The 22,696-nt window shown below is 37.9% G+C and overlaps 1 protein-coding gene across 5 annotated transcripts in view; it reads left to right on the top strand.

Annotated features, from left to right (window-relative positions):
* The window catches only part of UGGT1 (UDP-glucose glycoprotein glucosyltransferase 1), a 184,949-nt gene extending 163,756 nt beyond the window's left edge, over positions 1–21,193 (top strand). For all 5 annotated transcript variants that reach the window (XM_053667479.1, XM_053667477.1, XM_053667476.1 and 2 more), the window contains 12 exons: positions 558–716; positions 1,223–1,308; positions 6,517–6,601; positions 7,877–7,965; positions 8,472–8,576; positions 9,841–9,925; positions 11,181–11,363; positions 12,770–12,930; positions 14,015–14,129; positions 14,612–14,728; positions 15,086–15,254; positions 16,904–21,193. In XM_053667479.1, coding sequence (XP_053523454.1) covers positions 558–716; positions 1,223–1,308; positions 6,517–6,601; positions 7,877–7,965; positions 8,472–8,576; positions 9,841–9,925; positions 11,181–11,363; positions 12,770–12,930; positions 14,015–14,129; positions 14,612–14,728; positions 15,086–15,254; positions 16,904–16,929 — 1,380 coding nt within the window. In that variant the 3' untranslated portion in view covers positions 16,930–21,193. The remainder of the gene's footprint in view (positions 1–557; positions 717–1,222; positions 1,309–6,516; positions 6,602–7,876; positions 7,966–8,471; positions 8,577–9,840; positions 9,926–11,180; positions 11,364–12,769; positions 12,931–14,014; positions 14,130–14,611; positions 14,729–15,085; positions 15,255–16,903) is intronic.
* The last annotated feature ends 1,503 nt before the right edge of the window (positions 21,194–22,696 follow it).

Below are 22,696 nucleotides of genomic sequence, written 5' to 3'. Positions count from 1 at the left end.
TTTCATTTTTCTCTGATGTTTCTTGGATTTTTCTCATTTTTCTCTGTTATCTGATATAAATTAATCCTTGTGGGATTGTATATTCTATTTTCTCCATTATTTAGCTTTTAGATCTGTTTTTTGACAGCTTATTTTACATGTTTTTTCTTATACTATCTACATTAGAGTCTTATCTTCTCATCTGTATTTTGGAATAACCTCCCTATTATTTTTATGTCCTTTTTCTTTACTCTCTTTTCATCCCACATTAGTTTTAAAAATTGTGTATTGTTTTTAACTGTAAGCACAATGAAGTTAGAGAATTTCATCTACCCCAAAGGTTCACCTGTGCCCCTTTGCAGGCAATGTCCATTCTCCAGTCAACTATTGATCTACTTTCTGTCACTATAGTTTTACTTTTTCTTAAATTTCTTATAAATGTGATCATATGGCATGCCACCCTTTATTTACTCCATTTACTTTGCATAAACCAATTGGGATTCATCCATGATGTTGCATGTAGTTTGTTTCTTTTTATTGCTAAGTCGTCTTCAAGTGATTTAATTATGACATTGCAGGTGGATGGCATAGTGGCTGCTGAGTATGAACTGGAGTACCTCTTACTAGAAGGTCACTGCTATGATATCACCACAGGCCAGCCTCCACGAGGACTTCAGTTTACATTAGGAACTTCAACTAACCCAGTTATCGTGGATACCATTGTTATGGCCAATCTGGTAAATAATTGGTACATTAGATGGTGATTTGAGTCATGTTAATTTGGGTACTATAATTTATGATGGAGCAATTAGCATTCTGAACATGAGTGAGATGAAAATTTATGATTAATTATGATAAAAATCCTAAATTTAGTTAAACTTACAGATTGTAATTACATGTCACCTTAAAAGAAAACACTTTAGAATCTTCTGCTCTGAACCAAATTGGCCCCTGAAGATGCAGTGCTTACGAGGCGACAGCATTTTTCTTTTCATTAGAGGTTTTGCAGCTTCCTCACGCATTAACACTGATTCTTCACTAAAGTATGACTAAAGGGCAGGTTTTTTGGCTTGTGTTTTGCTAGTGTTTCTAATATGTAGATTTCTTTTAAGTTGCATTAATTTGTTAACTGTCTTATTTAAATACAGCTGACTGATATTTCAAAAAAGAAATAACTGTTCCTCAGAAATAACATTTTGATGTTTCAGAGATAACTAAAATTTGTCTTTTCTTCTTGTTCTAGGGTTACTTTCAGTTAAAAGCCAACCCAGGAGCTTGGATTCTCAGACTAAGGAAGGGACGTTCTGAAGATATTTATAGAATCTATAGGTAGGAGGATTAAGTGATTTTTCAGGTGCATTTTTTTTTCCAAGCATTTTGCTCTGAAAATCAGCTTGAGTTGCATACTTTACTGGCAGTTAGTTAACCAGGGAATAAGAATTTAATTTACAGTCGTATGTGTGATGAAACATTGCTTTTCCTGGAAATTAAACATGGAAGAATTATGAGAATATAATTAGATAGTAATACTGTCCAGTAATAATAAGTATGGTCAGGTTTCAAGACTAATGATAGTTCCAATTATTCTTTATACAAGTACTTTACAGTTTTATTAAAATATTGGGACCATAGTAGTTTAAAAAGAGAAGTCTTAGGTGGAACTGGAGAGCATTATGCTAAGTGAAATAAGCCAGGTGGTGAGGGACAAATACCATACGATCTCACCTTGAACTGGAACATAATCAACAAAAGAAAAGAGCAAACAAAATGTAACCAGAGACATTGAAATTAAGAACATTCTGACAGTAACCAGAGGGGAGGTGGGAGGGGACAATGGGAGGAAGGGTTTTCAGGAACTACTATAAAAGACACATGGACAAAACCAGTGCAGCAGAGTAGAAGCAAGGGAGGGAGGTGGGATTGGTTGGGCTTGGGGGGAGTGGTGGAGGGAAAATGCAGACAACTGTAATTGAACAGAAATAAAGTGATTTAAAAAAATAAAGAAATAAGTTTTATAGGGATTATGCAGAGAGAAAGATATTTATTTTAATAAGAGCTTATCAATAAATTCTAAAAAACAGTATTAATTATAAAAAATAAAGAGATGTCTCTGTTCCTTAGCTGCTAAAGATGCCAAAGACAAGACAAGAGGCTCAACAGTTACTTCTAGGGGTTAGTGTAGCTCCCCCATGCAGGGGATCATAGAGAAGAATCCAAAATGCCCCATTTTCTTTCCTCAGTCTTCAGCTTGCAGAGGTACTATAGAGGAAGAAGATTTTGACACCTTCCCCTAGAAACATTTCAAGAATACAGAAAAGGCTTAAAAGATAACACTATAGTCCCTCTTTGCTAGAAATTTGGCAAGACAGTAATTTCCAAACCAACTTTCTAAAAGACTTAGCTCAATTTCTACTTGCAGGTCTTTTTAAGAGGAGGGACGGCCTGTCGTATTCACCACATCACTTGTTCCACTACTCTGTTCTTCCACCAAAAGCCCCAGAACAGAGCTCTTGATCTGATCCCATCTGGTTCCTTCTAGGCTCATTCTACAAATGAGCTTTCCTCCTACTCCACACCCAAATACTCTCTGTAGCAATTGACCATGGTGCTCATGAGGACCCTAGATAATGATGCCAGCATTCCTGCAGGCAGGGTCACACCCAGGGAAATCAAGTGACAGCTAGGAGAGGTCTGGGAATGACAGAACTATGAATATCCCACCAAAACTCAGCTATGCTCAGCTAGTCCTGACACACCCCAGACTAGATTTAGTCATCAGAGGTACATGGTAGAACCTCCTTACACACACAGCTACCCAAGGAAGCTATGCTGTTATTGATTCCTAGCAAAAGAGGGGGAAAGAACAGACATTACAAATATAATAGACCTTATCAGAAATGTCTGCTGATGACAGTTACACTGTAGCTCTAGGTCCTATGTGAAGAGTAGTACCAAGAAAGGGCATGATAAGCAGATCTGTAGCTGGATATGCAGCCCTTGAATTGCCAAGGGACTCAGAGACAACACAGCACATTTTCCTATAATTATGTAAGAACCAGAAGACAGACTACCCACCCCTACATTGAGATCACTCCTGAGAGGCTGTAAACACTTTTATGGTTATCAGTCATTTCCTTAGTAGGCCCATTTGGGGAGAAGGAGGCACAACCAGAGTGGGGTTTCCTCCAGGCAGACACTCACAGGGCAGCCAATCCCCACTGTCACTGGGGCAAGCCAAACATAGCTGAGAGGGTAGACAGATCCTGGGCATCAGCAACCACATAGACATCACTCAAGCTTAACATATTGCCAAACACGGGGTGCTCCAGATATTTTCTAACATGGCACCCACTTCACCCTGAGGTCCCTAGCTTTTCTTCTGCATGTTCAGGGCCTCCCAAAAGTGTTCAAAGCCTCCTGGTGAGCCCAAAGTTGATGCTGATATGACCAGGTTATAGTGGGACCATATATAGCCAGACTAGTTTAGGGGCACAGTGGTATGCACTACTACTTCCTCACTCTGGTTTCTGTTGGCCAGGGTGGCTCCTAGTGTATTCCATAGTAGATAGTCATTGGGACAAATGCTGAGGGTGGCTATGAAAGAGTTCACCACTTGTGATACTCCTCACTCAGCTTGAAAGGACCCCCAACCCACAGTGCACATCAGTGTGAGTAGATGTAGGGTCCAGGCACTCAGCTACCAGAAAGTGCTCTTTCACCTCAAGAAACAGGAAATCAGACAACAGAGATTCCAGAATGCTTTTGCTGAGGCCCAGTCCTGTGCCACTAGCCCTTTCCCTGGCACCACCAGATGGACATAGGCCATTGTGTGTAGCACAGCCTATCCTGCAAGCTGTCATGGGCCTGTTGTTGCAGCCAGTGCAATCAGTGCTGTCCAGCTATCTGGCTTTACTTCCAGATACTTCAGTGTGTTGATGGCTGATAGTTCTTGTTCATTCTCTGCCTGGCTGGTACCCAGATCCTGCTTAAGGTCCTGCTGCACAGCCACCTCAGAAACCAGAGCAGCACCTGGAAGGACCCTCCTGAGGTCATTGCAGCCCTTCCATGAAAAGCTGGGTGTGGTCACGAAGGGGCTTTTCCTCTTCAGTTTGGCACCCTTATCATAGGACACATCAATGAGGTGACAATGGTCAGAAACCCAGGGGGGAGCCTTAGCATCCCATTGGGCCATCTCCTCCAGCTCTGCCTATAACTCTGTAGCTGAATTCGTCTGGATCAAACTCCTTATCAAGATTAGATGTCTTTATAGGTCTTGTGAACCAGTCAACCCAGGCATCTAATGTACCCTCAGAGTTAGGAAATTTGGAGTTTTACACCTTGGCCACAAAGTCACTTTGCATTCCAGATCCTCAGGATGATGGTCCTCAGACCAGCCATCAGTGGCAGCTGTCTTCTGCAGTTTCCCCCAGCCACACTTCTCTGACCGTTCCAGAGAGTCTTCAGCCCAGCGGGCAGGGGCACAGACAAAGGGTCTGTAACTTCAGAGATGAATTCTTGGGAGCAGTCAGTCTCATAATAATTACATCCAAACCTCTAGCTGCACACCCCCCCTCAGGCCCAGTTCTCAGACAAGACCAGATCTGCCACACCAGGGGCTCTGGGATGCCAGGCAGAAACTTAACTATTCTGTCTCTCACATCTCTGCTCAGATGTCATCCTTCTTGAAGGTTTGAGTGGTATGGGATACAAGTGGTGCAATCTGGTCCTGGAGGAATTTGCCCACCAACTCAACTTCAGAGGCTACCCTTAGATACCATTTCAGAAGCTAGGCTTCTTGTCCATGAACCAACCTTTAATCCCTCTTGCTCCTGGGTCAAGTGCACAACCAGCTTCATGAGTGGGTCGACTCCCCTGCATTCAGCCCCTGTTTGCTCCCACGTGGCCGTGGTGACTGCTAGCTCTTGCATCATGCCACTCTACATGACCTTCCAGGACACCTGGTGCAGGCTGGAGAGGGACAGGAAAAATGGGGCCTTCGTGTTTCATTTTTCAGTCATTCCTTTCTGCTATTAGTATTTCTCAATCAGACTGTTACTGTGATGAAAACCATAGGCAGATAAGAAATGGAGTCATTTTAAGAAAGGAGAAAGGAAATGAAAAACAGACTTTTCTGCATAAGTAGTTTATTTCTCAACCCTGAGTGAATTGCATGTGGGCAGTACTTGTGTGCTTAAGCCGTGAAACCTTGGTACTTACACTGGTCCTTCCTGGTCTGTAGTAGGTTGAGAGTAAGGACTTCCGAAGCACTTTATCAGGAGCTAGGTTTTCACTTTAAGGTTTAATACAAATGACTCTTAGTTTTAAAAAATTATTCTACCTTTAAAAAACTATGGTCTACATTCTGCTTAACACAGTTTAAATTACTTATAAGCTATGTGAGAAGACTTTGTGTCAATTTATTTAGGGAATGATTTCTATTACAGTTGTTTAAACACCCTTTTGCTATGTCTTCATCTTAGCTCCATAAGACCTTACCTGACATGTGAAAGCCATGTGAGTTTTTACATGTTTCTTACCCAGGAAATAGAAGACTTTTGTCTTATAATGACATCTTCATTGTAAACAGTAGATTTTCCCCCAAATGGTGTTATTCCCAGTAGAGTTTTGCAGAATTTTAATTTGTTATAAGAAGTTTATCTGTTTTTCTAAACCCTTTTTTTTTCTGGTCCTTTCTCTGGCCACTCTCCTCACTCCCTAGGAGTGTGGTAATCTTCTCTCTTCCTGCTGGATCGGGCTCCCTGCCTCCTCTGCTTCCCGTTGGATATTCCCAGCCTCTAGAGTGTCTCCTGTGCTCCGTTCAGAATCTTACCTTTACCTGAGAATTCTGCTGTCTGTGGAATAACAGTGAATCTATGTTTTATGATGGCTTTCTGCAGTTAACACCTTGAAAGTTGGTGGTTAGAAATTTTAGGTATTACAGTTCATTAGTAGAGAAATGTTTTGCCTCCTCTGCACCATTTACTTGTAAATAGAGCTTGTGATAGGTCTTCCTCCAGAGTGTGGGCACCAGATTGAGTGCAGGGCTTAGACTGGCTCATGTACCTCCATGCATGAAACTCTGAGGTAGAGCCATGCTTTGCTACTTGCCCACTGAAAAGAAGAAGGAGTGTGTTTCTGGTGATTGTGCAGAGTGGCCCATGGCCCACGGACTCCTTCACTGAAGGTCCTGGGCTTGGCTTGTACCTTTTGCACATTGATGGTGGTTAAGTATCCATGATGCACTTGTCAGCACTGGCACTCTCTCACGCTGTGAAAGGTAATTTCAGGGAACTCAAGAAGGAAGTTTGGGCTGTGACTGACTGGAATTTTCAATGTTTAAAGGATAGGGATTTTTGGCAAGTGCTTCTCTGTACCTTGAAGGTGCTTCCTGTAGGTTGTGAAACATTATTTTTTTTCTGAGAAACTCCTTTATGATAAAATGATGGAAAAGATAGTGGATCGATGTCAGAGCACCTACCGTATTGGAAAGCTGTGATATGTAACGTCCATCTTAACTCTCTCTCTTTTCTCCCTAAGCCATGATGGGACAGACTCTCCACCCGATACTGGTGAAGTTGTTGTTGTCCTCAATAACTTCAAGAGCAAAATTATTAAAGTGAAGGTGAGTTTGGTATATAAGGCAGCTACTCTTATAGTTGGTAAAAGTAGCAGTATTTTGATATTCAGTAGCTATTATCTAAAAATATGTCTTGAAACCAGCCCCAAACTTTGTGAGTGAATGGATTGGTTAACTCCAATAATAATGCTATTGTGATAATCATTTCACAACATATGAGTATACAGAATCATCACACTGTGTACCATAAATTTATATAATGTTATTTGTCAATTAAATCTCAGTAAAGCTGAGGGGGGAAGAAAAAGAAGCCCAACACTTTAATTCATCTTTGGAATTTCACTGTAGTGTATATAAAAACATTGTTTAAAATACAAAATGTCTTCTCTAAATATGCATTTGTGACTTCAGCTCAGAGAGTGCGTCTTTTGGGTAACCTCAATGAGCAAGACAAGTTTCATTTTAGAAAAAAATGTTCTCATAGATATTGTGTTCTTATGTAACCACAACTCACATTGTTATCAATGACTATTCTCAGAAAATTGAGGAGAATGCAAATGAAAATTTTACCAACAGCTGTAAGTGGTAGCTCATTTAATTTCTTCTCATTTCTTTCTGTTCTCAGAATTTTAAAGGTCTTAGTGCCTTAAATTCAAAAGCTATCAAATGGTATTATAGAGTAAATACAGACATACCTTGTTTTATTGCATTTTGCTTTCTAACAGGTATTGTGTTTTTTATAAATTGAAGGAAGATCCTCCACCAGTAAAAAAGATTTTGACTCACTTTATTGAGCTTCTCACTTGATTGTGGTGGTCAGGGTCTGAGCCCACAGTTTTTACACGCAGTAAAACCTAACACAGACCACACATGGTTGAGCTGAAAAAATGATCCCTATGCCATGGAGAAGACTTTCCTGGCTCTGTACTATTAAATCCTGAAAAAAGACTGTGATGTGAAATGACTTCTTCCCAACAGAACTCATGTAGGCTGCACTTACTCCCTAGAACATACTGTGTTAGCTTAGTGAATTGTACTTGTATTTTTACTCAGACTATATTTCCTATGCAATTGCTTGAGGTTCTTTATACATTTTCCAAACTGAAAACAGTTATTATTTAATTTAAAAAGGTTTCTGTCTTCTTAAGGTTTTGTGTGATATGATGAAGATACTTCTGCTGAATATATTTGGCCTCTGAGTGGGTTGTACCTGCTTGCATGAGAATTAGTTCCCTATTGTTGGCAGTACCCACAGTGAAAACCAGTTTGATGCCTATTAAACCCAGTAGGAGGAATAAGATTCATCATATGTGATTGCAGGTTCAGAAGAAGACAGACATGGTGAATGAAGACTTGCTGAGTGATGGAACTAATGAGAATGAGTCTGGATTTTGGGACTCCTTCAAATGGTATATTGGCATAATAAAAAGTATTATTTTTAGGAATCATTATAATACAAGCAGCATCTCTCCCTTCTTTTGAGCATAATGATTTTGTCTTGGGCCTTTCAGATTTGGTGCTCTGTGCAGCCAAAAATTGCACTTAAATTTTGTGTGCATGAATATTTACTACTGATAACAAAAAGTTAATATCCCCACTCAGTGAAGTGCCTTCTTCTCCATTTGTTGACTCTTGCTGATTGTGCCTGCTCTTTGGAGGCCTGACTGATCATTACTCTGTTGACTCTCAATTGTACTCCCTGCATTCTGTGGAAAAGCCTTTGTTCACTCTTTTCCCAAAGTCATTCCCCTGTGGGGTGATATCTTGGCTGTGTGCTCTCTCTTCCTCCACAGTATACAGGACACCTGGCATCTGGTCCTTTACACTGGTTTCTAGGGAAGGAGCAGGGATGGGAAAATGTTGTCTCTTTAACTCTCCCCAGCAAGGGCTGTGCATCTTCCCTTTGTTATTACAGGAGCTTCACGGGAGGACAGAGCACCGAAGCAGCAAAGCAAGACAAAGATGACATCATTAATATTTTCTCTGTGGCATCTGGCCATCTCTATGAACGATTTCTTCGGTTAGTCATGTTATTTCAATATTGACAAATGAATTTGTCACAGTGTTCTTTTTTAGAGAGTAAATGTTTTATGGATTCTTCCATTATACTTCTGTGTATTTTAAGCACTCTGAGGGTTATGAATAGATTACCATAAATAATCATATTTGTTTTGATATGGCTAACAGCATGAACTCAAGCTATATACTAAATGCACCTGTGTATCCAGGGCTATAAATTTTTAATATCACTCTGCACACATTATAAGTAGTGGTGTTTAATTGGTCTCCAAGCATTGCTTAAACTACAAATTAAGAGGTTAATCGAGAATCAAAGTGGAACAGCACCATGGACCTGCCTTCTAAAGATTCCTAGGATTTTAGACCCGGGGTGGGGTAGGGGTGATCTTAGTTCTCATATAGGAGCAGCTCTGTTTTATAGACAGAGATTCAGGGTGAAGGGACTTGCCTGAGGTCACACAGCCAGGGCCAAGGAGAGGCCACTGGCTAGGGCTGGTTGATGTGGCGATTGCCAGGAAAAAGGCTCTCAGGAGTGTCTTGTGGTCAGTGATCAGAAAGGTGCCTTTGCCTGGGAATGACTTTCCTAAGCCAAGATTCTCATTACTTTTAATCTCCCACTACAAATCTAGTATAGCAAATAATTGAAATGTCATTTTACTGGTGTTTTAGACCTCCTGTTTCCAAGGAATAATATCTGACCTAAAATAGTAATGTCATATGTTAGTAACAACTGAATTTAATTAAATTCCTTTAATTAAAAAGTATTTTTGTTTGTTTTCAAAATAGGGACTCCCAGAACTAACCATTTGCTATTTCTTTACCTTCTCCTTGGCAGAGATCTCCAGTACAGGCTGTGAGGGGCAGGCCAGTTCCACAAAACTGCTATGGGTTTACAGACTTTCTTGTTACAGTGATGTTGGGCAGTAAACCAGAACCTCCATTATTAATTTGTATCATAGTTACTATATCAGTTCATGAAGTAGTTTATTTGAAGATGTAACATAATTAAAACATTTGCCTTTATCAGTTAGGTATAGTTTTGTAGGTAAGAAATACTCCTTTCTCATTCAGTGATATATTTACAAGAAGGAATAACTTCAAATTTCCATTAAATGATGGAAAATTGAGGGTCTCCCTTTCCCCAATTAAGCCATCAGTTAGCTCTGCCTTAAAGAACATTTAGTGATCTTGTAATTGACTACTTGATTTTGTTGAAATAAAAACACATTGGGAGATTATTTGTATTATTTGCTTTTCTCTGACAGCATAATGATGTTATCAGTACTGAAGAATACCAAGACTCCTGTGAAATTTTGGTTTTTGAAGAATTATTTGTCCCCCACATTTAAGGTTTGTTCCTTAAAAAAAAGGAAAACATTCTTAGATTAAGGACTTATGTGCTATACAATGTACTTTTTACTACTGTGTTATCTGTATAATTTTTAAATTTTCCTTTTATTAAACTATCCTGATTCAATTGCATATTTCTATGTTGATTAGTCTTCCAGACTAATTTATTTTGGGGAGTAACAGTTATTATAAAACTGAACACAAAATTATGTCCTATTTGAAGACTAGGAAGAGACTCCATATCGTTTGCTTTGATGAAATAACATTCTTTTCTTCTGAGCATGCATACATGTCTCAGTTTAATTAGAAAATATGATGTTGGTTTTCACTAAGAAAGATGATTAATTCCATCATGAGCAACTGCCCAGTGATCCATAGAAGTAAACCTTCATCTGTATAAAACAAAAACATATTTGGAAAGTTTTCTGTTTTATATATATGTTAGTATTTGTCACCTAAATTGATTTATTTGCATCTTTTTTTACTGTTGTTACTCTGTAGAATTTACTAAACAACTTCTAATGTATTCAGTAATTTCTATTCTATATGAGTAATTCACGTCTGGTCCTTTGAAGGTACTTGTATTAGAATAGTAAAGACTTAATGGCAATACATTTGTTCAGTTTGGGTTTGCCCTATTATCCCTTGGGTTAGACCTAGCTGAGAGATAGGCTTCAAAATCAAGCTCAAAAATGTTTTACTGATCAAGTTTAGACAAATGAAGTTTATTTCTCTTAAATGCATATACACAAATGAAAATTAGTTATCTAAAAGCCTTCACCTGAAGATTACTGCTGCTGGAAAGGAGGCTGCCTGCTTGCCTGTCACACACCACATGTGGGGAACCTGGCACTAAACTATTCATAGAGGACCTGCTTCTGGGTCAGGGTTTTGTACTTAGCAGAGCAGCTCCCTTGCTGCAGTCTATTGAAAGTCAGCCTTCTCAACACAAGGATTTGTAAAAGAAAGAAAAAAACATTATAAAAAAAGAAAAGAAAAGAAAAAAATAAAAGAGAAAAAAGATGTCTGTCATTTCATGTAGTGCTCAGAAGTCATAAAGAAATGAGGATTTCACAAAAATTTATATGTACTTTTTTATGTAGTCACAAGTGAGTCAGTGGTCAAATTTTATTAGACCATTGTTATGGTAAATGTTTTACTTGTGCCATAATCATGATAGTTGTCTTACGATTACGAAGTCCACTTTTCTTATCAAAGTAAATGATTGTTTGTTGTTCCCTGTGTCTAAAAATAGGAGTTTATACCTTACATGGCAAACAAATACAATTTCCAATATGAGCTTGTTCAGTACAAGTGGCCCCGGTGGCTTCATCAACAGACTGAAAAACAACGCATCATCTGGGGTTACAAGATCCTTTTCCTGGATGTGCTTTTTCCACTGGTTGTTGATAAATTCTTGTTTGTAGATGCTGATCAGGTAAGCTTTTAAAGGCTACATTTAAACAGTTTGTATTAAAGGCATTAGACTTTTCCCCCCTTTTTGAATGATTTTATTTTTTCAGTTATGGAAAAATACATGCTTATTTTACATTATTTAGAATCTATGGGAAGGTATCACCCAGATGTGATCACCTTTAAAATTTGCATTTGATAGACTCCTTTTTGTATGTTCTTCTATGTTTCTTGACATAGTTGTCATTATGTTGGGTTGGCCAGAAAGTTCATGTGGTTTTTTATCTCAAGATAAAAGCACTTAGTTCATTCAAAACAATTTTGTTAGATTGTATTGTGACAGCTGTCATATCACTGTGTATTTTAAAAAAAAAAAGAACATCATCCTGGGCCGGTGTGGTTCAGTGGATTGAATGTCGACCTGCGAACCAAAGGGTCACTGGTTCGATTCCTAGTCAGGGCACATGCTTGAGTTTCGAGCCAGGTCACCAGTAGGGGGCACGTGAGAGGCAACCATACATTGAAGTTTTTCTCCCTTTCTTTCTCCTTCCCTTCTCCCCTCTCTAAAAATAAATAAATAAAATATTTTAAAAATTAGAAATAGAGAACATCAAAATTAGTGAATTTTGTGTAGCCATGTTAATATTGAAGATGGAAGAAAATAAGCAACATTTTGGTCATATTAGGCTTTATTTTTTTCAAGAAAGGTAAAAATGCAACTGAAACGCAAAAAATGATTTGTGCAGTGTATGTATGGAGAAGGTTCTGTGACTGATCAAACATGTAAAAATTTGTTTGCAAAGTTTCACGCTGGAAATTTCTCCCTGGACAATGCTCCATAGTCAGATAGACCAGTTAAAATTGATGGTGATCAAATCGAAGCATTAATTGAGAACATTCAATGTTATACTACATAGGAGATAGCCAACATACTAAAAATATTCAAGTAAATAAAATTATTGGTGAAAGTGAAAAGTGTGTCTCTTATTTTACAGAAAAATCTAAACAGACTTTTTGGCCAACCCAATATCATGTATGCAGTTTTTTTCTCTTAATTAATTTTATATACAAACGAAAATGGGCATTGTTTCACATATGTCCATGTTTAACTCATATAAACCTTCCAATAGTCTTATAAGATCCCCATTTTACAGATGAGGAAACTGGGTCACGGAGAGGCTAGGCAATGTAAATTTATTTCTACTTTTTTTGACTACTAAGACTACTGTGTGCCAACCATGAAGCTAAATGTCTTATCTGTTAGTGAGGGCAATCAGCTAGTCAGTGGAGGAATTCACATTCAGACTGGGTCTCCTTCTGGAGCCTGTGCCATTAACCACCTTGCTGCCCTTCAGGATTCCTTCAGTGAAGGTACTCTATTTTCATGAAACTGCTGTCTGCATGGTTGTTTAACAAATGTCTTTTCTCCAGATTGTACGAACAGATCTGAAAGAGTTAAGAGATTTCAATTTGGATGGTGCTCCTTATGGTTATACTCCTTTCTGTGATAGCCGAAAAGAAATGGATGGCTACAGGTTCTGGAAATCAGGGTACTGGGCCAGTCACTTAGCTGGGCGGAAGTACCATATCAGGTACTGAAAGGGAATTGCTCCTAACACTGTTTTTATTTTATTTTATTTAAATTAATATTGTGTATTTAAAACAAATGGATAATACATTAATACAATTTATAAATTAAAAACATCATAAAAACTATACAGTGAAAAAAATCTCAATCTTGTCTCTCTTTCACCTAGTTTTCATTCCACAGCAGATAACTTTCTCTGCTAATTTACTGTATGTTCACAGAGTGTTTTTAATTCCTACATAAACAACTATGACTCCCTTTTTGCACAAAATATGAATTCTTATTTACGTAAGATATACCATCCTATTTATAGTTTTATTCTTTGCTTTTTTTACTTAATATCTCTAGTAAATATTATATGTACAGAGAGGCCTTATGTCTTTTTACATCTACATATTATTCCAGTAGTGTTATTATATTTACACTTTTTTGCTCTAAAATATATTGTTGCATTGAATAATTAAATACATTATCCTGTATATTTCAGTATACCTGTAGGAGAAATTTCTAGAAGTATAACTTCTAGGTCAAACCAAATGTATATGTTTAATACTTTTCTAACAAACACTACATGATCCTCTTTGGGTAAATTGTGATTTGGTAGATTTGGAGAGTTGAGGACCTGTAGGAAGCAACATATACAAAGATAAACATTAGGATATAGTGATCTCAGTATTAAGCTGTATGTTTATCGTCCAAAAAATAACTGTTGTTTTTTTCTCCTGCAACAGTTAAAACATTATTAGGATATTTTTGACTAATGGTTATTTAGCAATTACTATAGCTTTTAATACCCAATCTGTTGATTTGGCTAGAAGTCTCTTGTAAGAGATTATATTATTTCTTTTGGAAGGCAATTACATAAGGAAGAGTGACAAACTGAGCTTGTGGTGCCAGAATATGGGTTTTGTAGTAATTTTCTTAGCCATTTCTGAAGTAGCATAATACCCTCAGGTCCACCATCAGGCCTCAGCTCACTTTTGCAAAGAAAAGCCAGAATGTTTGCCTAGTAACCTGTTCCATTATAAAGTGCTGTTCCTTTTTATGTCATAAACCATGGTTGTAACAGATGGGTCTTCTCTATCCAGTGCACTATATGTTGTTGATCTGAAGAAGTTTAGGAAAATAGCTGCTGGTGACAGACTCAGAGGACAGTACCAAGGTCTGAGTCAGGATCCTAACAGCCTTTCAAATCTTGATCAAGTAAGTGCCTTTTGTTTTTTTTGTTGTTGTTGTTAACACCTTTAGTGATGGGTATACCACGTTGTGTTAGAAAATGATGTATTATTTTCTTCTCTGTTCACTCCTCTCTTGGGACAGTGTTTTGTTTTTTCATGGGAAAGAATTTTGTGTTTGTGTGTGTGACATTTTTATCTGTCCTCAAAAGAAAACATGCCAGTGGAAAATGTCAAAGGCCTGATGAGGGGGCTTTGCTCTGAGCCATGCTGGCTTCTCAGTGATGTTCCCCTCCAGAGGATTTTCAGGTGCTTATTATGGGAAGCTGTTTTATGGGTCCTCTAAACTTTGTGGTTTTCAAAGTACCAAAATATTTTAGCTTCTTGAAGGTTTTTGGTAAGGACTTTCACATTTCTAAAAATTTGTAACTGGCACGTTATGTTATGAACAGCTAACATCACTAACTTACTATGCATTTATTTATCTATATATGTATTTTTACCAAATAGGATTTGCCCAATAACATGATCCATCAGGTGCCAATTAAATCACTCCCTCAAGAATGGCTTTGGTGTGAAACGTGGTGTGATGACGCCTCTAAGAAAAGGGCAAAAACAATTGATTTGGTGAGCTGTCTGAGCTTTTTGGTGTCTTAGTCGGGGGGGGGGGTGTCACTAGATAATTATTATACACAGATTCTTGTGTAGTCTTTCTCTGCATTGGTATAGTCTAGGGACTGTACATCTTACAGTAAGCGGATATCTCTCTCTGCTTGCAGCAGAAAGCCAGTGATGTAGTGTCTGATGGGGCTGTGTTCACTATTCAGTCAGTGGAAGTACTACTTTTGCTTCTGCTATCTATCTTTTGGTTCCTCAGTGGCATTCTTTTTGTCCAGTTGGAACTTGAAACAGAAACACCTTTGAATTCCATATAATGTTCCCTTTCTTCAACTCAGCTGAAGTATGCCATTTTGGTCTTCATAGTGTAATAATCCCATGACCAAAGAGCCCAAGCTAGAAGCAGCTGTTCGCATTGTTCCAGAGTGGCAGGACTATGATCAAGAGATCAAGCAACTACAGATTCACTTTCAGAGGGAGAAAGAAGCAGGAGTACTGTACAAAGAGAAGATGACAAAAGAGCCACACCGAGAAGGTAAGGACAGTTTTTTGCTTTGAGTAAGTACTTTTTTGCAGTACTGATTGCTGTTTGTTGCAAAAATGACATAATAATGAATAAAAGGAAAAGAAGAATCATGTAACAATTCTTTCATCCTTACATTATCCAGTGTATTTTTTTCACTTTAATTCTTTAGTTTGGCCTATAAACAATAATATTTATTAACGTAGTTGTTGCTCTTTTCTTTTTTTGATTTAAAAAATTTTTAAATATTTTATTTATGTATTTTTAGACAGAGGGGATGCCTCTCACACGCCCCCTACTGGGGACCTGGCTGGCAACCCAGGCATGTACTCCAACTAGAAACTGAACCAGCAACCCCTTTATTTACAGGCTGGCTCTCAATCCACTGAGCCATCAGCCAGGGTACTGCCCTTTTCTTTTGTTTCCCCCCCCCCCCCATTTTTTTTGAAAAAGGGTGCTTTCATTGTGATTATTGTTATTTTAGATTCATGAGTTTTGCGATACATAGATAAAAACCAAACATGACATTTTATTGGGATCTCTTGCCAGATTCCTTGGCTTTTCATTAAATCTGTCCAGGTACTTGTAAATGAACACATTCAGGACTGACAAATGTGTTTGTATTTAATTTAGTCTAAGAATAGAGAGGACTAAGTCTGCATATAGTGCTTTTACTACTGTGTCTATATTTTTAATGGTAGCCATTTGGAAAAAAAATCAGTAGAATATAAAAGTGATCTTTTATATTAATAAGCTGGATTCTATTTAACATTTATTCAGCTCAAAACTAATTTTAAAAAAGCAATCACAGAACATGGCTCATGAGTGATTCACTTACATATCCTGAAGACTTTATCGTGATATTAAATATCACACCTAAAAGTTTGGATATTTTCCATAAAAATAATTAATTCAAATTCATTAGTAAAACCTCAAGAATTTCCGTAGCTGAGCAGAATATGTAGCATACTGTTCAAATAAGAGGAAAGCATAAATAATAAATGAATTTGAGGAAATAGTAATGAGATTGAAGTAACCCATCATTAATATGCACTATGCAGGAAAATATTCATATCGATGAGGTCATTATTGGAGAGATAGTGGTAAAACTGCCTGCATCTTCCCATGTATTATAGCATTCCTTGTTAAAAAGCTGTCAGTCAGTCATCAGGCATAGTTAAAATGTTTATACCTCAAAGTTTTCTCTCTTGTGAATTTACCTTAAAGAAATAATTCAACAGATGAAAAAAATTATATACATGAAGAAATTATTTTACTGATACTTAAGTGTTGAAAGCAGTTTAAACATCCAAGCATAGCGAATGGTAAGTGAGCTATATAGGAATATGTTTATATGCTATAAAATTTTAAAAAAGAAGAATCCTAACTAAAAGTGTATGTTTTACTGGAAGTGAGTACTGTACTTTGCAAACAGTTCACATTAATTAGGGATATGTAGGTAATTTCCATGTAAAAATAAAAATATCTTTTAAATTTTATTTTTGCTTTAAAGCAGACAAAACCAAAGTTTGTAAAAATCTTAAAGATAAAATGCTGATATTGGCACAAATAATAGGTTGCAGCACTAGAAAATTCCCAGTCTGTATTTTTATAATTTGAGGACAGCCCACTTTCTCTTCAATTATTCTCTTTTTCTATAGGACCTCAGAAACATGAAGAATTATGATCTCCACAGAAGGATAGGAAATTGCACCATTTGAAAAACACTTTTTATATTAAAAGCTAGTTTTTTCTGATCTGTCTATACAACTGCTGATGAATTGGCTGAGCAGGCGTGCCCAGATCCTTTTGATGCTGAGCATTTGACTTTTGACCCCTGCACATTGGCAGGCTGCGTGCGAGTCTTTGAAATTGAGGCTTTCTTGGATCTGTACAACGGAGCACAGTGAGTGGCTGATCTTTGGGGACACTGTAAAGAGCAGTCTTCTAACCCAAAGGGAAAATGGCAAAGGCAGTGGGAGCAAAACAAGTCCTGTGTACCCCCACCCAAGAGCACACTGTATACCACACTGTCATGGAAACCAACCAGCCAGAGCCACCACATTCTTCCTCGCCTCCATGGACTGGCAGCAGAGTCATTCTGCAGCGTACATTGTGTGCAGGTACCACTTTGAGTTGGGCTGGCAGGAGCTTTGTCCATCATCTACACACCTCAAGGTTTACTCCATTGCGTTCCTGTGCCCTTCCTGCATTCTTCCCCTTACATTAGTTCATTGTTGAACTGAGACCCAGCCATCAGTTTGTGTCTTTTAGAGTTGATTCAGGATAAGTAAATTATGGGCAGGATGAGGGTGGGTTAGGGAGAGAGTATGGGAAATATTAGGAGTAGGAGGGCTCTGGGTTGTTGTAGGAGAGATGAGGAAAACCAGAAATTTGCTGTTCTTTCTTATAAACCATCAGTACCATAGCAACTAATTTGAAATGAAAACATTATTCTCACTCCCCACCCAACTTCACTGAATCTTTTAGGTAATTATTTTGTACATTTTTCTATTTGTTATTTGCTTTTTCTTTCCACTTTCTAAAGAAGTATCATTATTGATTTCTTTACTGGATATAGCCATAATAAACCCTCTAGTGACATACTGTGGAGCCTCAGGGCTCCCTCTCCTCCTCCAGGGATTTTTCTCTCTCAGACATAGGGAAGTTGGCTTTGGCTTTTCTCTATGAAAGACTCTGAGATCTGAGAGCAGCAGGCGTTTGAACAGTAATTCATGTGGTTTTACCATTGTTCCATATTTCTTTTAGCTTCATGTTGCAGGTAGCCTTTGGCTTGCAGAAATTCAGCTCTCTACCAATCCTGTCTCTACACGGTTACGTTTTGAAGCCACATTAGCCCTTTAGTCATGGCTTTCTGTATTTTTACCCAAAATGGCCTGGAGCCATGTGTCTTGGTGAATGGGCAATGCTGAGAGGCTCCCATGAGGAGAGTTCTGGTGTGTGGCTGGCATGTGGGGTGTGAAGTCCCAGGTCCTCCACTCACCTTCCCAGAGGTAGCAGCAGGACCGCAACTGCAAACTCTCATGTTTGCCACTTTGTAAAAATAGGACGGGTACAAATGGACAACTAAACCCTCAATCTTCTAAACCAGGTAACATTGATTTGCAGTCTTCTTTAAAAAAATCAGTCTTATGACAAATTTCAAGTAATGTATTTTTTTCCTTATTCACATGCAAAAATTAGCTTAGGAGTCTCCCAAGCAGTTAAATGGAGCTGTTGATTTTGCTTTCATAATTTCATTATAAATTGATTAGAGAGCTCAGAACATTTTTAGATAAATTGATCCACAACTGAAAAAGTTCCTTAGAATAATTTCTATTGATAAAGACTGTTGCATGAGTTTCTGCTGCCCAGGTCCTCACTGGATCAGAACAATTAAAGGGATAGAATCAATGACAGTAAAAATGTTTATGCAGCTTCATCTTTGAGTTATTTAAGTTTTTCTAAGGCTTCTGCTGCTGCCACTTCTGTCTATAACCATGGGCAGAATTGCACATTTTTCCAGTTTATTTTCTGGGAGATTGAGCAGAAAATACCAAAGTTACTTTTTAAATGTTGGTTTGCTTGGGAACCATTCACATTGGGAACAATGTGAAATCTGTTCTATATGTGGTATGTGTCATTGCTGTTGTCTGTAACCAGCCCAAACGAGGTCTTATTAATAGTGTGATTTAAATATGCAAGACCCAGCTTGCTTCTGAAATGGCCTAAGGCCCTCCTTCTCCTGCCAGTAATTCTTGATTCATGTGGCATAAGCATCTTTCAAAATTACTCTTTAGGAAATGATGTTACCACTAAAATTTGGCTTTGGTCAGCTTCGTCTGTTGACTCTACTGTGCGAAAGCAAATTGTGACTGAAAAGACAGGTAGAAGAGACTTTTTTTCCAAAATGCAATGATTGATTACAACGAAATATCCAAGCTTCTGGAAACTGATCACAATGTATTGTTTCAAACCACCATTTGTATATAATGGATTTTCTCCTCTCTAATTATGCCATGATAGAAAATTTTCTTTCTGAATCAGTGTCAGAATAATGTGAAATAATGTGACATGCTGAAATATCCATGGAACAGTGGAACTTTTATGTTCCATGAACAGTGGTATTAATTGAGATCAAAACCCATGCACATAGCCTGCTGCTAGGGTTGTGGGGACATTCCTATGTTGTGTTTTAAAATTGTACTCAATACTGACACGCTGAGAATGATAGCATGTTTATATTCCATAAGATTGATAAAGTGTTGAATCTGTCAAAACATTTCAAATGGAAACAAACAGATGTTTGCCTACCCACTGAATGTGCATGTGTTATGGTAGGCCCATGTATTATGTGAACACAGTTCTTAGGAACACAAAGATTTTTCATATACTAAGAAATAGTTTCCAAGAATAGAGCTTAATTTACTCTACTGTCTTTTAATTCCTCACATTCTGAACATTGTTAAAGCTTTGCCTGGATGAACAACTTTAATTTGGTTGCAGGGACTAAGTCCCTGGGTGAGGGCTGAAAGCTAGGGATGGCATTGTTGTAGTGACTAGGCCCAGTGATAGGGGAGAAGGAAATACCAGTATCCTGTAGCTGGGAATTCTACTTTACTGACATCATAATTTGGAATTGGTCAGATACCACCCTCATAGCAATGAGTATAAAATGATTAATTTTCCCCAACATGTCGCCTATAAGGACTTGAAAATAGTCCTTGTCTAATATTGCCATGAATGATTAATAAAAATAATTCAACTAAAGAGTTACAAGGGACTATGTAGTCCATTTTTCAGAATAAACTGTTAGTACTATGACATCAGATTTCAGGGAAATGTAAATGTTTTGGTAAAACCACCTAGTGGAAACTTACTTGGTAACACAAATAGAGAGTGCATTGTACAAGTTATTTAAATTTATGTATCATTGTGTAATTGTTACAGTTTTAAAAAATATTTGATTTAATAAAGGGAGAAATTTAGGAGATAATTAGAGTTAATCAACTTAAATATAGATGGCATGTGTCTAGTTTGGTGGGATAACATTTTTAGTTTAAATTCATGTTTCCCCTGTTTTGATGTCGTGAGGAGGTATCTTCATCAGGACTTTGGTAATTATGTGATTGAATTCAAGCCAATTAGACTCATTAACTAGAGTCATCATTGATATTCCAAAGTATCTCTGCAGGATACCATTTTCTCTTTTATTATTTGGTCTTTGATCTCTTGATCTGATATAGACAGATATCAGACAAGAGATATCTGATATAGACAGGGCACAGTGAGACAGTGCACTAAGTAAAGGATCCCTCCCCGTCAGTATGCTGACAATTTACAAAAACAACCACAAAATCAGTTTTAAACAACTGTATGCTCTCCAGAAGTAGTTCCTAAAGTTTAAACTCTCTGGTGATGATTTTGCAGGCTACAGGCCATTTCTTGAGTCTTTCCCGATTATCAACAGTAAAAACCAAATGTGGAAGATTTAATTAAGTAAGATAAAGATTAAAGTATAAGTAAAGCATTTCCTTACTTGTCATGATTTAGGTTTCCAAAGCAATGGGCATAATTCCTGTTCAGAAAGAAAGTGTCAGAATACATTAACCTAAGGTCAACAATTTGAGAAAAAGGTTATCAAGTACCATGTTTTCTAATCAGTTGTCCTTGGTAATAACAATGTAAACATGGAAAAACCAAGAAAAAATGTTAGAATTTAAAAAGAACTATGTACCTAGAAAGAAAATCCTTCATAATAAAAACTATTTTATTTTACTATAATTCTATTAAATGTAACATAGATCCAGGTGCTGCCCTTGCTTGGGAACAAGCATTGGAGCTCAAATGTCTGCAGAGTCCTTGGCATCCAAAGTGAACTGTAAATGAGTTTCCTGCTACTGTAATGAAAATAAGGTTTGGTCAACACAATAAACTTTTTTTCTCTAAAACTTTCTGGTCATTAAGCTTTTAAGTTTAGGAACGGCAGAATGTTAGAACTCAAAGTTTTACCCCTTTATCTGACAAAAGAAGCACTCGCTGACAGGCAGGAGACCTTTATCTGAATGTCTTGTGTGGTGATGGATCTGGGTCCAGTTGCAGCCGGGCCTCTCCTAGGCCCCCGGCCTTGGAGAATTGCCCCAGGCAGAGTCTGGGAGGCAAGCTGCTTCAGTAATACCATAACAGGAAGGATATCATGGACTTTGTTCATTTTGCACTTTCTCTGAGCTCCTCTGGGACTAGATTTGAAGATGTGGTTTCTCCTGACAGATTCTCATGGGACACTGCAAGCTAGTGTAATGCATGCTCTTGCTTAAGTAAAGGTTGTGGAGGGGAACCTTCTGGCTATGAGAACACAGTGTAGTTGAAGAGGGATTTACTAGTCAGGAAAAGTTTGTATAATGAGATGCTGGTTAAATTGAAGCATGGGAAACAAGTAAGCATTATCCAGGTAGAGTGAGGGAGATAAGGATAGAGGAAGGAACAAGAGCTATTGTACCTCATTTAAGGAGTTGTAAGTGAGTTTATGTGAGCGAGTCATGGCCAGGAGAGAGATTCCAGAGAGGAGGTCTGGTTTTGATCCCATGCCACAAGAAAGTGCCTGAGGGGTTTTTACCTAGATGCCAACATGAAATTATTTTATTCTTGTAATAAACATTTTTTATTGATTTATAGCAAATGTAGACAGAAGTACATAAACATGTACCTTGATAGCTTTTTAAAGTGAACACACTAGTCTAAGTATTACCCAGATAAAGAAATGAAGCTGTATTTTATTTTATCTTCACCTTTAGACATCTGGTTATAGTCTTGCAACCAGTAATGGCAAGAGCACCTATATCAGACTAACCTTCCTCCCAATAATTATTCACACTGTTGAAATGCTCTGGAAAGTAACCAGAGACCCACAAAAGCTGGAGAAGGCTCAAGCACTTGAAGAGAAACACATTGGATAAGATCACCAGTTAAGTGACTATTCCTTATATGGCCCACCAGGAACAAGACAAAAAGTGGCAGTCTTACTGGGCTGAAGAGCTAAGTCAGAGTGTGGGGCCGTCTGCACAGCTGGAAATTAGAAGGCGAATCCCAGAAAGAAGGATGCCACAAAGCCTTGAATGTACCTTACTTACTCCTTCAAATCCTGACTGATTCTCTAAATTATGGATAACCAGGACAGGATTCCAGGAGGCCCAACAGAAAGCAACAACTGGAAGGCTGGAAAAGCTCAGCAGAGATGTCGGGTGCTGGGGAGGGAAAGTTTGAAATTTTATGTCTCACCAAATTGGAGAGACTTGGTAAACATTTTGGCTTTCTATTGAAAACCTGAAGGACCATACTACCTTAGAATTAGAACCACATCTCAAAACTCACGTCTAGGCCCTTGGTCTAAGGGCAAAACTAAAGTAGATCCAGTCTAATAAAGCCTAAAATCAAGTCTTTAAAGAATCAAAATT

Source organism: Artibeus jamaicensis, unplaced genomic scaffold, assembly GCF_021234435.1.
Source record: "Artibeus jamaicensis isolate MK-2021 breed Jamaican fruit bat unplaced genomic scaffold, CSHL_Jam_final contig_469, whole genome shotgun sequence".
Classification (NCBI taxonomy): domain Eukaryota; kingdom Metazoa; phylum Chordata; class Mammalia; order Chiroptera; family Phyllostomidae; genus Artibeus; species Artibeus jamaicensis.
This window is presented reverse-complemented; position numbering and strand designations above follow the sequence as displayed.